General features: G+C 41.5%; 1 protein-coding gene across 3 annotated transcripts in view; it reads right to left on the reverse strand.

Moving 5' to 3' along the window:
• The window catches only part of LOC142014607 (uncharacterized), a 75,458-nt gene extending 58,062 nt beyond the window's left edge, over positions 1-17,396 (reverse strand). For 2 of the 3 annotated variants that reach the window (XM_074997465.1, XM_074997464.1), the window contains exons 1-10: positions 17,162-17,294; positions 12,604-12,661; positions 10,404-10,547; positions 8,437-8,589; positions 6,706-6,828; positions 5,931-6,098; positions 5,357-5,536; positions 3,534-3,656; positions 3,237-3,350; positions 585-906 (exon numbers count right to left, since the gene is read on the reverse strand). In XM_074997465.1, coding sequence (XP_074853566.1) covers positions 585-906; positions 3,237-3,350; positions 3,534-3,656; positions 5,357-5,536; positions 5,931-6,098; positions 6,706-6,828; positions 8,437-8,589; positions 10,404-10,547; positions 12,604-12,648 — 1,372 coding nt within the window. In that variant the 5' untranslated portion in view covers positions 12,649-12,661; positions 17,162-17,294. Of the gene's footprint in view, positions 1-584; positions 907-3,236; positions 3,351-3,533; positions 3,657-5,356; positions 5,537-5,930; positions 6,099-6,705; positions 6,829-8,436; positions 8,590-10,403; positions 10,548-12,603; positions 12,662-17,161 lie in introns of all 3 variants that reach the window. The other variant, XM_074997466.1, reaches the window with a different exon arrangement.
• Between the last annotated feature and the right edge of the window lie 490 nt (positions 17,397-17,886).

A 17,886-nucleotide genomic window follows, 5' to 3' on the forward strand; every position in this document is an offset into this window, starting at 1 on the left:
TGTTTGTCACATCATTTGCATATTCTAATTTCAAAAGAGCTTCTTTTGAAAGAAGAAAGCCAGTGTAGACGCTGCTCTTTCAAAAGTAAACCTCATCTTCAAAAGAATCCTTCTTCCCATTAAATAAAGGAAAGAAGGATTCTTCCGAAGATGGAATTTACTTTCCAAAGGGGAGCATCTACACTGGCTTTCTTCTAAAATTAAAATATGCAAATGAGGTGTCAATATGCAAATTTATACCTCATTTGCATACCTATTTCGAAAGAGGAATGTAAGTGTAGACTCACCCATTCTGTTTACTCAGGAACACTTGCAAAAATGTCTATACTGCAGTCATACCTAGAAGGGACCAGACACTGGTTAAAAATGCTAGGCCAAATTTAGATATAACATAATGCATGTAGTTATTTTTAGGGCCTTCTAGTCCATCTAAGCATCTCCCACGTAATGAAAAAGAACCCACAAGTACTCCACTCCAGTCAGCGAAGCTGTACCCAGTTTATACCCATTCTGAATTTGGCCAGAGCATACAATGGAATGAGAAGGAAGTTCTTCAAATTAAGAGCTATGCTTCAGCGTGATACCTTCTAGCTGTTCCATCCGTTGTTTAATTACAGCATCTACATCTATAGCGTGTTCCGAGTTATTCTGTCCATTATTACTTAATGCTGCCACTTGTTTCTGAAGCTGCAGCAGGACTTGGTCTTTCTCCTGCATCTCAGTTTCATGCTTCTCTTGGATCTCATGCACTTCAGCATTATGTTTTTCCTTGATCTTTGTCATTTCACGCTCATGTTTCTCCATCATGTCTCTCAGCTGGGCTCTCATTACATGTTTCTCAGCATCCAGTTTAGATTGGAGATTCTCCTTCTCTGACTGCAGACGTTTCAGGCTTTCATTAATTTCCTATATTAAAAGAAAAAACTGTTTCAGTCTCTCTCAGGTGTTCTACATGCACCCCACACCTGTTCCTGTGCACATGCAACACATTTTAAGATGGATCACAGTCAGAGCTGGTCAATTTGCAGCATCAGGCTCCGTCACAAATATCTAAGAGCTCAACTCCATAGCAGTACCTGGAAGATACAATGGAGGGTCTACACTGTTCCAGTGCTATCTGCATCCTGACTTGTGATGTAAGAGAAAATGTCCTCTGATAAAGAGAGGTAGAATAAAGAGAAGAAAGGTCTCTTGGATAAAAAGCACATACAGTAAAACACTTTCATATCCGGCAGCCTCAGGACCAGGAGGTTGCCAGATAGTCAAATATTACGGATAATTGAGAGAAGCTCTTTGCCGTTACCAACCAGCATTCCAAGGCCATATCAACAGCCATCACTATAGTTTGTTAAAGAATACTTTTAATAAATGGTCTGGAATCCAGCAAGATGTCTTAAGTGTTTTTATCTGGAAAATGTTCAGACATAAGTATGTATATGGTGTTTTCCCAGTTCTCTTCTTGTATATGCAAATATTACCTCTACATATCTTTAAAAACTGAGATTACAGTAGTATGCAAATATCAGACGGGTAGCCCTGTTAGTCTGTACCTGCAAAAATGAGAAGTCCCTTGGCACCTTACAGATTAACACATTTTTTGGAGCATAAACTTTTGTGGGAATAGACCCACTTCGTCAGTGGTATTCAACAATCTCTACAGTGGATGGTCAAAACAAAATTACTGCACACTGACTCTACCAAATACCAAGTATAAGCCTTTTAAAAAAAATCTTAAAACTTAAAAAAAAAGGCTAAGCTTTAAAATATGGAGAGATAAAAATATTGTAAGTATCCTGTAAAGTGAGAACTTCAAAATGGAAACAATGGCCGTGTCTACACTAGCCCCAAACTTCGAAATTGCCATGCAAATGGCCATTTCTAAGTTTATTAATGAAGCGCTGAAATACACATTGAGCGCTTCATTAGCATGCGGGCGGCACAGCGCTTCGAAATTGACGCGCCTCGCCGCCGTGCGGCTCATCCCGACAGGGCTCCTTTTCGAAAGGACCCTGCCTACTTCGAAGTCCCCTTATTCCCATCTGCTCATGGGAATAAGGGGACTTCGAAGTAGGCGGGGTCCTTTCGAAAAGGAGCCCCGTCAGGACGAGCCGCGCGGCGGTGAGGCACGTCAATTTCGAAGCACCGCGGCCGCCCGCATGTTAATGAAGCGCTCAATATGTATTTCAGTGTTTCATTAGTAAACTTCGAAATGGCCATATGCATGGCCATTTCAAAGTTTGGGGCTAGTGCAGACACAGCCAATGACAATGTTAGTCAGTTTAAGTTCCTGTTTCACAAACCCTGAATTTGCTCTAGGGAGTAATTTTATTTAATTTTATAGCTGCAGTAATAAAGGCTTTTTTCATCCACATCTGGTCAATTCTGACCTTGTTATGATCCATATATTTGTCACCTCAAGATAAATCTACTCTAATGCCTTCTATAGACTCAAAACCAATGAAACTGATGGAAAGTGTAACAGCCAACTGAATTAAGTGAAAATTCCTGGAAAAAAGCACCTTGCTCAGTGCTCCAGAATTTACACTAGCTACGACCCATTGGCTTCTGGATAGAATTTTAAGTGTTGTTTTTTTTGCCTGATAATCTTTCTTCACCTTTCCGTCACCATCCCATGAGGTTTATTTCTATTTCAATAGAACTCAATGGCCCACTTGAGGTCTTGGTTCCATACAACTAAGCAGCGTATATACACAAAGTAAGATATACTCCATAGAAAGCCTACAATCTACTTAGCTAACATAGTTGCAATCAAGGGAAACATTCAAGCTAGAATCCTTTCCATTTTAAGGACGACTGCTAACTGGGCCATTCTGATGCAGAGGCCATTAGTTTTACAATTCACTCTTCCCTCCCAGATGACATACAACCTTAATCTGTTGCCCTTTTAAGGGCACAGTACAAAACACATTCCTCTTATTTTAAGTTTCTGAGGGGGCAAGGAAAGGACTGATATCCATGAGAGGGATGGAGCATTTGGCGGGGGAAGCTCAAGGAAGGGTTGGATTATTATTTTATTTTTTAGCCAGTTATTTTCTGGCTTGGGTTTATACAAGTTGGTACAATTATTATGGTGTTTTTAACAAACTTGCATGAAGGGCCTAGACAGTGATGCATGTATAAAACTGAATGAGTAAAAAAGCAAAGAACTTACAAAATACATGGTTTTAAATGAATTTATGTACTAGACTGTGAACACTCCATGTACAGTGTCTTACTTTCAGCAGCTGGTCCTTGCCATCCAGTTCTTTCTGTAGCATGTCTATCACCTGTGTTCTACCGAGCATGACTTCCTCCTTTTCATGTAGCTTCTGTTTCAGTGCCTTAAGCAACTAGTCAGAGAAATAAATAATTTATATTTTAGAGGAAAGAAGAAAACAAATCGCTCCAGCTTCCCAAAGTATCACCTGAGCTTTGACTCGCAGATGGGCATTACCCACATATTCTTCCTTGCATATCCTCCTGCAGAGCTGCCCAAATCAAAGCAAGTCAGTGAGCTCCCATTACCAACATACCTGTTCCAGATCAGCACTGGCATCAGATTTAGCAATTAATTTAAACAGCTCTTTCTCATGTTTCTGGGCTTGCCCCACCAATTCTTTTTCCTTTTCCTGGATAATGTTCTGAAACATGCGTATCTGAAAACAAATTAATAAAATCTAAGTTTGAAACAACCCCTAGAGCGCACGCACATACATGACAGCATCATTAAAAATGCAACCAGTTAAATGAGTTAGTGCTAACCATTCCCAATGACAAGATTTACTCTCAGCGACATCAGCGTAAATCTAAAGTAACTTCAATGAAGTCAAGAAGTTTAACCAAAATAAATGCAACTTTAGTAAGAGTAGAATTTTGTTGCTAAGGACTATCATCTTTGAGAAAAGCCATTCCAAATATCATGAAAGAATCTGCTTTTGTTTGGCCTCACACAACTCAACCGTCTTGCTTTGTTTCCCTTATGATTAACTCTTTAACCTTTCATCTCTATATACACGTCTGATCTTTAGCCACTTCTATCCTGGTTCTCTCACCCCTTCCCAAACTGCAGCCATGTACAACAGCTACCTCTCCCTTAACTACTTGTTTTCCGTTTCAAAATGTTTCTTTCCTGAGCACCTCACAAGCTTGTCAGATATGGAACCACAGGGGCCTAACCCTGAATGATTATTTGGCGGGGAACAACTCATTTTTAAGAAGAGAAGTCACATTAGCTACTATCTCCCAACTGTATTTTTGAGTAATTACAGTCTGCATCTTCAAAACGGCTTATATAATTTCACCTGGATATATTATTCTTTATTTCCTGTCCCAAAAATGACTAGCAGTACTGCAGGTTATTAAACAAACAGATGCAGTCATCTCTATAGTGAAAAAATGGCGTTTCTAGACTGGGTAAAATAATATTTAAATATAGTTTGTAAAGCACTCTAGGAGTGTTGGGACGGAAGCATTTTATCAATGTTAGGCCTTAATCCCAGACGTACTCAACAAGTTCATTGCCCACTGAAAACAGAGAAGCGATCTTGAGGGAACCTGAGGGTATTCAGCACCATAAAGGAATGGATACAATTTTTACCGTTGTTTGTATATTGATTTGCTCTTTCACTTCCATATCTTTAAGGTACTTCAAGACTCTCTTGCCCACCCTCCTTTTAGTTAAACAGCTCTCAGTTCTAGCTACATTCTTTTATAATGCTATACAGCTCCATTAGCAGTGATACAAGAAAACTGCTTTGATCAAAAAAATACCTATCACTTACCAGAGCTGCTGCCACTAGAAGACCATTGAACCCGGCTACATGGCTGGGACCCCACCAGCATGGCTGGAGCTGCCTTGCCGCATGTGGCTCGAGATACCTCCCCTGCGCGGCTGGAGCCGCCTCGTCACACAAAGCCCAAGGTGCTAAGCAGCCCCGCCACACGCAGCTGGAGGCGCCCCGCCACGCGGCGGTGTGCCTCATGCTGAGCACAGCTGGAGAAACTGCCGCCGGAGCTGCCACGTGATCCTCCCACCAGGGATGGGGCATGTACACGAGTGCCAGTGTGCCCACGTATGTGCTCCATCCCAGTGGGAGGAGCACATGGTGGCTCCCATGGAGAAAGTGGTGGCTCCTTCGGGCTGCGACAACGTAAGTCTCAATTTTTCTTTTTTTTTTTTGGAGGGGGGAGCGGGGAGAGATTTTACAAACCCCAATGTAGCGGACTTCAGGAACAATGGCCTCCCCATCCCCATTGTTCCCAAAGTCCGCTAAATCAGGGTCCATAAAATCGAGGGTTTACTGTATCAACTCTGGGCCTGAAAGAATTAAAACATTTTTACAATTTGTTCACCTACGTTTTCCATATACATGGCTTCTCTTTCCTGGAAGTGATCTCTGTCTTTGTTCTGAAGATTTTTAAGTCTCTCAATCTCTTCCTGGAGTAAGCCACATCTTTCTTCACTATCTCCAACTTTCCTGGTAAGATTTTGAATGAGAATTTGCATGCTCTGCAGTGAAGACTCTTTCGTGGACAGCTGATTGTTTGGAGGGCAAGGTATAAGACAATTAGAGAAATATACACAGGGTTAAAAAAAACAGCATTGTGAATACATAAGACTTTTCAAAGCTAAAGCTAGCTTAGATTTAGATTTTAACTTTTAAGTTGTCAGTGAAACCTGTCGCCTCATTCCCAAATATTACTATGAATTATTTCAAGATGTTTGTGCAAGTTGGAAAACATTATGCATAAATAAAAATTCATCAGATTAACTGGAGCTCATTAGAATAGGACTTTTCTGATCAGCAGTGGTCCAAGACATAAAGTTGTCCTCCCTAGTATAACGGTGCAGAATCCTTTGATTCTCACACATAGGTCTGTGCAGATTTGCCACTTGAGCAGCCATTAACAAACATATACCAATGGTGTACCTTTAATTCTTCACTAGGGGCTAGTGTTTCTTTTGAAACACTGCTTGAGTCACATGCTAACTGCAACTCAATGATGTAGGCTTCTTTTTCAGCTAATTTCTTTTCCTTCTTGGCAAGCATGGCATCCATTTCAGCCCCTCGCTGACACTGGGCCTCCAATTCGGCAATCTGGGAATGAAGAAATGGCTATAGTTATAACTTAAATTCTATCACCCAGAGAGGGTTAAAAGTGATGGCATGATCACATCACCTACTTCCTCTTCCAGGTCACTGTGGCCATGAAAGTCAAGTTTCCAACATGATCAGATTTTGACTGCAACTGAGAGTGGTACTGGCCCTATTATCTATGCAATTTCTGTACAATCAGCATTCCTGCAGTTCTCCATAGCTAGCAGAAATGTTCACAGCTGAGGCTGTACTACACAGCTTCAGCTTAAGGAATGGCATCACTTGTTTATTTTTATTCCTGTCGCCAAAAATAACAGGCCACAAAGAAAAATGAAGTCATGCACAGATTTGATCTAAAATTGGAGAATGGTCAAGCTTTAGCTCCATATACAGTGTTCCCAACTCCAATAATTTGTAATGACTGCAAAACACACATTTAAAGCTTGACTCTTCACTAACAAAATTAATGACAAAAATTCCAGGATCCAGCCTTTTGTCTGTATCGATATCTCTATAGGCCATTTTCACAATACAACTGTTCTGTCTTTAGAAGTAATTCTACACTGAATAGATGAAAATGCCTTGTTAACATCACATAAAGCCCCACCTTTTTTTGTAGTTCTTCATTTTTTTGTGTGTTCTGGAATTCTAGTTCTTCAATTCTCCTTCTAAGTACTAATAATTTCCCACGGTTAGCTGCAGCATTTTCCTGGTCACCATCTCTAGATACCTACATGTAAATAGAGACATTTTAAGACTCTGAAGGCAAATAAAAGATTCCCGCAACTCCAGTAATTCAGAGGATACTGGTAGGCAAACCGTCAACCTACATATGAAACTTTACTGCATATTTCAGAGTACCTCACAGAATCCCACTACTTTTAAGGTCCCAGCAAGATACTAAACAAAGAAACCAACGTATTTATGTCAAGTCTATACAAAACCTTCAACATTTAAGTTTAAACAGGCTGACCACATATGTTGGATGAACATGCATTATCCTGTACAAGCAATAAGTCCAAACATTTCTCCTGGTAAGCACAACTGACATACCCAGGAAAGAACGGGAAATTAACAGGATGCTGAAGAAGGGAAAAAAGGTTATTTCTGAAAGTATGTATTCACACTATTCTGAAGTGAAACACTGCTATCTAGAATTTTGCAAAAAAAGTACTAGATAACTAATTTCTACAAATCAGTTACTATTTACAATCACAAAACATGCGCCTACAAATCTGACAACCTAAGTATATGGTTTGCACGCAAGAACCAGTGATCTTCATCACAAACCACAACTGCACAGTAGGTTCACTTTAAATTATCAGCCACAATATGCTTTGGAAGACATGCATAAAAAGGATTAGCCCTCGGAAATTATAGCCAATTTCAACACAGTTTTCTAAAATAAAAAAAACTATGAAGATTTAAGTATTGAAACATTTGTGTTACAAGCCGCACATACAATTTTACAATTCACCAAACACAGGCTATGTCTTACACTATCCCAAAACTTCGAAATGGCCACGCAAATGGCCATTGTGAAGCTTACTAATAAAGCGATGAAATACATATTCAGCATCTCATTAGAATGCGGGCGGCCGTGGCACTTCGAAATTGCCGCGGCTCGCCACCACACAGCTCGTCCAGATGGGGCTCCTCTTCGAAAGGACCCTGGCAACTTCGAAATCCCCTTATTTCTATCCACACGGCTCATCCAGATGGGGCTCTTATCAGCAGATAGGAATAAGGGGATTTCGAAGTTGCCGGGGTCCTTTCAAAAAGGACCCATCTGGATGAGCTGCGTAGCGGCGAGCTGCTGCAATTTCAAAGTGCCGCGGCCACCCACATTCTAATGAGGCACTGAAAATGTATTTCAGTGCTTCATTAGTAAACTTCGAAATGGCCATTTGATTTTGAAGTTTTGGGATAGTGTAGACATGGCCATACAGTTTTAAAGAAACACGTGTATTTTTAAAATCCATGTTTATGGTAAAACTTCAACTACTGAAATGAAATATTCTTACTAATATAGTTTGTCATCTGTATATTTTCACATTTTGCCTTGAATGATAAAACCTAACCAGTCCTCCATTTTTGAAAGCAGTTACCTTCTAACCAGTTTCCTTCCCTAGTTCTCATGTGTTAACAAATGCAGGAGAAAGCAAGTTGCAAACATCCAAAACGATTCATTAAAAATTAACTGCTACCATTATAAGGAAATACACACAGAGAAGTCGCCACAGACCCTGGATTTTTAAAGCAGATCTAAGCATGTGGATCTGATTTCAGAACCATGGTAACATGAACTCTAACTTTCAAAATGGAAGAGAAAACTCACTCTCCTCTTCTGCTCTGCTTTTTTCTCTTGCACTTCTTCTGATCCAAATAATTGCTTTTTAAGTTCTTCTAGTTGTGAGGTTAGCAATGTGACTTTGGCTTTGTTTTGAAGCTTTACTTTAGAAAGCTTGGCTTCAGATGCTTCTTTTTCTTCCTATTAACATCAAAATATATATTTATTATATATAACCATTAATACAAAACAGTTACCAAAGACTCCAACCCCCACAAGAACATTTTAACTTCATGCCGAGAAGCCAAGCATCTGTAAGACCGCTTGCGAATATTCCACTACTGCAGAGTGTCCGCACAGGGCTACTATGACACTCCCAGATAACAAATTTAAGGGGCAGTTTCACACTAAAATGTATGTTAAAGAAATTGTCCTTTCCTTCATTAGTAATACTACTTCAAGGCCTAAACCTTCAAAACTAAAACAGTAAAAGCCACGTTAGCCGGCAGTTGGTTAACCAGCATGCCTGGCTCCACAACAGCTTCAGAGGGACTGATTGCCCAATCAGGGCTGGCAGAGAGAGGCCAGCAGCCCCAGCTCAAATAACCAGCACATTTTATTATCTGGAGACCTCCATTCTCCAGAGATCCCTGCAGTCATTTGGGTTGCATTAGTACTCAGATATCCCACTAAAGACACTTAAGTGTCCTATTTTTGTAAGGAGGTAACTCAGGAGTTACACTATCTCAGCCTTTTATTCCATAACTGGGACGAGGTGCTCCACTTCCTCCTTGACAAACTAAATTCTACACTAATATTATGAATACTGATCACTTGATCACTTGTGCTTATGGTGAACAACACTTGGATTCACAACACCGCAGTGGAATGTTTAATTTAAAAAATAGCTTTGTTTGGACTGGGTTAGGTTTAGTTTAGGTTTAGTTAATCAAAAACAAACTTTGTTCTACATTAGATTTTGAAAAGGGCTGTATCTTGAAATTTTTTGTAGACTACCATGAAAAAATCTCATTAAACATCGGTAAACACACACTTTTCAAAAACCTTCTATAAATAGGAGTTCTACCAGAAGAAGTCAATGATGAAAATCTCTCCACAATCTGTAGCACATCTAATAGAAAGTCTTTCCATTTCTGGAATGACTTTCAGTACCACAAGGAATACAGAAATCATGACTGAAGAAAATTTGGAGGAAAGCAGCTCAGTCTTGGAAAAGTCTGCATCCTAACTAAATGCTAAACAATATTTTGAGCAATATTAACCTAAAAGGAGGGAAAAGTCCCTGTCCAGCTTTGCTCAACATTCAATTTGCAGCTGTTGTCCCCCATATTTATCAAAAGCCTCTGCTCTTCGTAGGGACCATTCATTATCTATGTAATACTCAAAGCTGGTTAAAATTCTAGAAATGGAAGACAAATTGAAAGGAAGCTGTAATGTATTCCTATACACCTGAAAATTGTGATCACTGCTTCCTTAGTCCCTACCAGTACATCTACACTTGCATTTCTCTTTCAAAAGAGGTATGCAAATGAGGGAAACTGAAAATGCAAATGAGGTGCAGGTTCATATATCTGGCACCTCATTTGCATATTCCTCTTTTGAAAGAAGAAAACCCGTATAGACACTGCTCTTTCGAACGTAAAGCCCACCTTCAAAAGAATCCTTCTTCCCTTTTTTTTAATGGGCAGAAGGATTCTTTCAAATATGGGGTTTACTTTCAAAAGAGCAGTGTCTACACTGCTTTTCTTCTTTCAAAAGATGAATATGCAAATGAGGCACCAGGTATGGAAATCTGCACCTTATTTGCATTTTCAATTTCCCTCATTTGCACGCCTCTTTTGAAAGAGGAATGCAAGTGTAGACGAACCCTACTAGTGACATAACTGACTCTTACACCTATCTCTATAAAAAACAGCTTATTCATTCAAGAATATAAAATGGTAATTTATTTTCCTCTGCACCTGAAGACTCGCACTTAGGTGTGTACACAGTACCTTCAACTGTTGATCTCTATTCCGAAGTTCATTATCCTTTTCTCTGATAAGTTCTTTGAGCTGTGTTACCAGCTGTTCAGTCCGTATCAGCTGTTCGGTCAAATCAGACACCGACATGTCTGCTGCATTTTGCGAGCCATGAGCCTGCAGTCATTAGGTATACTTTTGAACAAAGAAAACGCTGCATACAACCCAAGCTGTGCACAAATCACAATCATCAGCTTTTCAGCCAAAAAAATTACATTTAGGCACTGTACAGTAATCCCCCGCTTTACACAGCTTCACATTACGCGAACTCACTTTACCGCAAGTTTCTCACAATGAGAAGCTGCTGGGCTGTCAGCCTGCCTAGCTTCCCACAGCTGTGGGCAGCAAGGCAGACTAAGAGCCACTTCTCCGTTTCCCAGAGTGGCACCACTTGACAGCCGTGCCGCTTCACCCCCCATTAAATCCCACGCCAGCTCAACCTGCCCAACACCCCCACCCCTGTGGCTCCAGCTCATCCCTCCATGTGCCCCAGCTCACCTCCCCCAGCAAGAGGCTCCAGCCACATGCCCCAAGCTCCCCTCCAACCCCCATGGACCCGGCTCCAACCCTCATGTACCTTAGGGGCTTATTGTATAGTATTTCCCCCTTTTAAAATGTAAACATACTGTCGAGACAGATTCAAGGTACAGTAAACTCTTTCATATCTGGCAAGCTATCACACAGAACTCTCAAATAACCAGCATTTTAACCATAAGCAAATTTTAGTTACATTCTCCATAAGTACAATATAGTGAAAGTAAATACAAATTAAATACAATAAGTTTACAGTGCACAATATTATTGTTCTTGGTAAATAAAGTACTTGGCATACATTTTTGTTTGTTTCTTAATATCTAATCTTGTTTTTCTTTAGTGTTATGCATGGTAGGTATACCTCTCTATTATCCAGAATATTTGAATATCCAGCAACCTCCTGTTCCCGGGGCTGCCAGATATGAAAATGTTTACCTTAATTTTTGTCAAACATGCATAAAAACAGCCACACTGAAATGAAAGCTTGCTAACAGAAATCTCTGTAATACAATTTGGTTTCTTCGGTGAAAACTAAGCAGTACTACAATACAATGGAGACACTATACTGTTATAACTGACAGGACAAAGACATACAGAGAGTAATGGAAGGGGGGAAAACAGTCTGAACTCTTCAGAGCCGACTGTGCCTTTCTGTTGGCCTAGAAAACAGCTAACACTTTGTAGGTGTTACCATAAATGAACATCTCTCATTTTTCAGTCAGTTCCACTGAAAAATTAGAAGCAACCTCAACACAGGAGTGATCACTTGCCAAATGAAGGCATAACAGCAGAAATCTAGACTGTGGGTGGAACGCATACACCTGTCAAGGCCATGCTTAAGGGAGAGCTCTTGAAAAACTCTAAAGAATCCACACCATCCTACTACACATTTACACAACACCATCAACTTAACTAAAGCAAAGGGAGAAAAATGGCATTTTTCCTTACTCTCAACATAAACTTTAAAAAAAAGTTGGCACAAAATTACAGCATCAGTTACTTTATTTAAGTAGTTTTTAGAAACTTTTCTTTTGTAGAGAGATGAGAAGTCGTACACAGAAATTTTTACTCATTATGAAAAGATAAATAGTTTCCCTATATGTTACTTAATTTCAGATGTAGCAGACAGTACTTTCAGCAGAACAGAGGAAAATTACAAGTTATGAGATTCATGGTATTAAATAATCTGGAAAATGAAAAAAATAAACCAAAGCCTCAAGACTGTATTTTAAAGATAATATTGATGTTTAAATAGTATTTTAACTCTTAAGGTACTCTGTTGCAGTTAATACAATTAATGTGGTATATAGGCAAGTGCCAGCCTGCAAAAGAGAAAATGATCTAATATTTACATGGCTTATGTTGATATTTTCTTAAATCAAGACAAACAGGTTGCAGGTAAGCAATTTAGTGGTGGCTAAATCCGGAAGATTAAAACTAGTTGGACTGGGAGCATGAAGTCACTATGACTTTTATGCAGGTTATAAAAGCAATCCTTACCAAAAAAACCCACCAACAACAGGTAATCAAATTATTACCACATCTTGAATGGAAAATTTTCAAAATCTGCAAGTTTTTTTTAAAATCTCAGCTCTCAAACAAGCAAGCAAAATAAAAAAAAATGACTTTTAATACTCACTTTTGCTTTAGGGGACAAATCATCTCCTGTGCCCCATTTCCACATAGTTTCAGAATGGCTGAGAGAAAGAAAAAGGAAATACACTTAGGTTGCATTGAACATTAGTGCCAATTAGAAAACTATACATAATAGTTTTCTGGTAATTTTTTCTCTGGACTTTTTAGTTGAAGATAATTCAGGCAAATGTAATATTGTTTAAAAACTAAATGTGATCTCATTGTTTTTGCTGAAACAAGATAGGAACTTTGACATCTGAGTCACATCATGAACTGTTATTGATTATTGCTTATTCTTTTGTACATTATGCTACTTCTGCAGGCTGGGAAGCAGTAAAGTACCAATACTGCTGGTTTTAGTACAATTTCCTAAATTATTTGGAACTATAATATTAAAAATCTAAATGCTCTGAAATAGCTTTTGGCACTACTTCTATTTCCAACTACAAATAAAAGGTGCAGACTGTACTTTCTTTGCTAACATATAACCTTAGACTCATACCGTACTTGCCTCTGCAGTACTTCAAAGATTATTCCAGTGCATATTTCTACAAAATCAACAGACGGCTGTGCACAAAAGAACAAACACAGTATGGCATCTCCCACAGGGCCTAAATCTCATTAAGAACAATGACTAGGAATTGTAGGTGCTCAGCACTTCTCTGGTTCAGACCCAAACACAAGTGGATCTGACCTCTAGGCCACATCTAGGTGGGCAACGCCTGTCAACAGAACAGCCCTTTTGTTGACAAAACTTGCCAAGCGTCTACACTGCTAAACACTCTGCAGAGACTTTGTTGACAAAACTCAGCTGTTCAGTCAGCAGCATTATCCCTGTACCCTATCAGGAATAGCGTCGCTGTTGACAATGATTTGGGCCCACACAGACAGGTCTGTCAACAGAGGAGGCTTCCGGATCCCCCAACCATTCTGTTGAGAGAGGGGAGGGCAGTCCGGCTGCTCTCTGTCGACATAGCAGATTGCTCTTTCAATCTGCTTTCATGTGTAGAAGTAATCTGTTAACAGAGACACTGCCGAGGTTTCTCTGTCAACAGTGACTTCTGTTGACAGAGGCAACCTGTGTAAGACATAGCCCCAGTGTATAAGCAACTTTCAAATTTAGTAACCAACTTGATACAGGTTGAACCTCTCTCATCTGGCACCCTTGGGACCTGACCGTGTCAGACAAGAGAATTTGCAAGACAATGGGAGATCAATATTTTCTAGCATATTACCAACACTCCCATTACTTACTGGGCTCTTAAAAGACATTTAGGGTAAATTACAGCTAAATAACAGCACAGCACACTGAAAGCCAAGACTGGTGGCTGTAAACAAAGGGACCACTGGGTAACTTGGCCACACCCATGCTAAATGGTCATCCAGCTAACTAAAATCATGATGGATTATGGAGTTTGCCAGATGAGAGAGTTCTGGATTAGAGAGGTTCAAACTGAACCATGCAGCTTTTGGGCTTCTCTATTTTCAAGGCCCTTGAAATGTTTCCCCCCTTGGATTCAGGGGTTGCTCACTTTTATAGCTCTGACACACATTGCAAGAACAGGACTTCTTGAATTTAATCACATCTTTCTAAAAGAAGTTTATGATTGGATCCATTTTGTTTTCATGTACAAGAAAGGTAATCTCACAGTACAGGTAGTTTATGTGTACTATAGAACTAAGAAGATCTGGCTTAGCTGACAGAGATACCTGAACAAAAATGTATCACAGTTGGTTTGTTGGCATGTATTCAGAATAATACCCAACATCCTACTATACTTCTGACTTTGGCCAGTCTTCAAACTGTAACAAGTGAGAAACTAACCTACATCTCTTCAGTCACCTGTCCCCATAAACAACACTTTTCAAATCTGCATGCACAGGCTGTAGTAAAAGCACAGCAGATCAGATTATTGAGAATGCTGGCACATAATTTATCTGAAAGGAAATGCAAAATGAGAGCACAGATTGTTATTAAAGCTGAGTATTTACCACTGCTGAGCTAGACTCTGAGATCACAGAGTAATGCAGCAACCATAAAAGTCTCTTTTGGCTTCAAAAACCTATGAATCGCAGAGGGAAAGGAACACAGATATTGTTATTATTGTTAACTCTCCTTCATTCATCCCTTGTGGGTCAATTTTGCCCTCAACACCCATTTGTTCCAAGTAACATAAAAAGATGTAGTGAAGGCAGAATGTGGCTCATTTAGTGTAGCTTGGGGCTGCGTGTAATATTTTTTTTTATTTGAAAATGCTTCAGACCCCACGCATTAGCTAATGCAAAGAGTTTAGTTCACTGCACATCACATCCCCTTGCATACCCTGACCAATATTTTGGACATGTTATGTAGAATAGAGTTATTAATTAAGGCACTTTCAGGAAGGGCAAGTGTTCGAAAACAAGTTGGGCAACACAGCTTCATTGGACTCTCTTTATCCATCCAGTTTAACTGGGAGATACTGATTAAGATGTTTCTTAAATCAGCCAGAAGAAATGTTTTTAGAAACATAAGCATCAAGTTTGTAAGACGTGAACCCTTTGGACTTAAATTCCAGCTCAAACATTCATCCCTTTTCCTTCTAAACCAGTTAAATAGAGCTCAATTTAGTTTACTATGCGTGCATTTTTCAAATGTGACCTTACCTACTGAAGACCTGTCAGCTGCTGTTATTCAGGGAACCCAGTGCTCTTCCTGAAGTTATAAACATTCTAATTTTCTCTGTCTTTCTATATCAATTCCAAATTCTTCACACTCATTTTCAAATCTCCATACAGCATCAATCTCAGTTTTTATCATCTTCATACCTCATGTATTCGGTTTTGATATTTTTGATTTAATTGCACTAGACACTGCTTTTCACTGTGCCATACTTCTCCAACATGGAAAAGTGGGGAAAGCCCATAAAACTGTAAGAAATCTTGGGACACATTACAGAGTTCCTGTGCCTTCATACAGCTTCTAAGACATCATGTTGCCCTCCACTGAGACTTGGTAGTAATATAGTTCTGATTGAGTGATTACTGTAACATACACCCTGAGAGGGGCTCATCAGGGCTGGTCAGTTTCCTGGCTGCTTCTCCCTGCCTTCCCCCAGCCACACTGCTGTCAGCCTGACAAGTGCTGGGGTAAAGCAAGGAAAAGGGGCTCTTAGCCTGCTTAGCTGTCCAGGCCATCTGACAGCAGCACACCAGCTTCAAGTTATGCTTAACTCATGTTAAAGTGAGTTACGCACAAACTGAAGTCGCGTATTTTGGGGGTTTACTGTACACATAAACCTGTCCGTGAACACATCAGTGGAGTGGGTCATACTGGTAAAGACCAGAGAATATGCATCTTACAACGAGTCTTTAATAGCAGATTACAAGGGGAAATGTGTGAACTGCAGTTTATACTCAAATTCAATACTTTTAGGCTTGGCCTTAATAGAGGCAGCAATTACCTCATGCATTATAAAGACAGTCTCCCGCTCTTTGGATGTTCATAGGGATCTCAGGCAGGACACTTAGTATTTTGCTCCCCTGGTCCGTACTCTTCCACACACACACACACACACACACACACACACACACACACACAACCTCTGTATCTAACTTGCCAATTTTTATTTCCATTTTTTTAATCTCTGTGTTATAAAACCATCAATGCTGTACTGCATATCTTCCGATATGAAGAAGTGGGTCTGCCCCATGAAAGCTCATCGCCTAATAAATTATGTTGTAAGTCTTTAAGGTGCTACATGACTGCTTGTTTGTTTTGTTAGATCACACCAGCAGAGACCCAAATTTATTCTTATTTTGGCAATTTAAAGCCACTGCTGGACAGACCCAAAGATGCTACTCTCCCCTGGCATGAAGCATTATGATTAATTCCATTTTTAATCTAAGAGAAATTCCACTTGCTGTCTCCTCTCCCTCAGTATCCCCAATGCTTCCTCTCCCTATGCTACACTAGCATGTCCCTCTTTGTGAGATGCCCCACAAATCCAAATGCAATGTGTTTAGATTACATATTTTATTAATAGTTCCTACTCGGTTTACGCCACAGCCCAAGGAATTTCCTGAAGCTCTAGCCTAAGGCCACACCCCAGCAACAACTACACCACAGTGGCACTCTTTCCCCAATCGGGTTTTCGCGGCGCACACTCATATTTGGGAGAGGAAGGGGTATACCCCATCCCCCACTGGCGGTGTGAACCTGGGGCTACAGAAGTCGCTCGTCCCAGCACCAACCAGTCCCTCGCCTGCCAGAGCAGCACAGAGCAACGCAGCAAGTGTCCCCCGAACTAGGATCAGGATGCAGGAGAGCGCCGCCGAGCGCTGCCGCTGCGTCCCTGGAGCGGCCGATCGCCCGGAGCGGACGGGGCCTGGCTGCAGACAACGAGAGCCCGATCTCCGCTCCCACCTGCAGGCCGGGGCAGGAGCCGACTGAAGAGCCACCCTCCGCTCGCTGCAGCTGCGCCCAGGCCGGTGCGGCATCCGGAGCCGCTCCGCAGGGGAGAGAAGAGCCAGGCCCGGCTCACCTGCGGGCCGGGCCGGGCCGGATGGGAGGGGGCGCTCACCTGCGGGCCGCACCTGGTGGAGGTGGAGGGAGAAGGGCCGGACCCGGCCGAGCCGGATAGCCGAGGAGAGGCCCGACCGGGGGTACCCAAGGCGGGGGGCCGGGACCTAAGGGCGGCAGCAGCAGCCGCGGGGGCTCCGGCTCCTCCTCTTCGGCCCGGCCCAGGCGCCGCGGGGACAATTCGCCACCATACCGGCGTCAGCAGCACCACGGCCGAGCTCACGTCACCGCGTCGCCTCCCAGAGTGCAGCCAATAGCAACACACTCTACTCCTCCCTCCCTCCCTGGGGCCAGGCAGAGCCCTGTGAATGCAGGGGGCGGAGCCTCGTCCACGGAGGCGGGGCTTGTGCGTCCCCTGTTCCTGCTGTGCTGGCGGCTCACTGGGTCAAGTTGAGCAAGTACTTGAGCCGCTTTCTGGGCCTTCGTTTCCCCATGGCAGAGGGCTGACAATCTCTCTACAAGCTCCCGGGCCCCCTTGTCACCAGTGAGGTGTCAACACCACGTGGGCCTGTGTCTATGGAACCATCTCTATTTGTATAACTGGAGGGAGATCTGACCCACCTACGGTCAGTGCAAAGCTGACAGATCTTCTGATTTCTTAGCCACCCAAACACCTTTCCGCAGAAACAGGCATGTGGGCATGGTGCTGACTTCCTTCCTTCCCACTATGCTTATCTACACGCCTCCAGCTTCCATCCATTGTATACAGCCAGGTCCTGAGGTACA

Source organism: Carettochelys insculpta, chromosome 6 (assembly GCF_033958435.1).
Source record: "Carettochelys insculpta isolate YL-2023 chromosome 6, ASM3395843v1, whole genome shotgun sequence".
NCBI classification, from domain to species: domain Eukaryota; kingdom Metazoa; phylum Chordata; order Testudines; family Carettochelyidae; genus Carettochelys; species Carettochelys insculpta.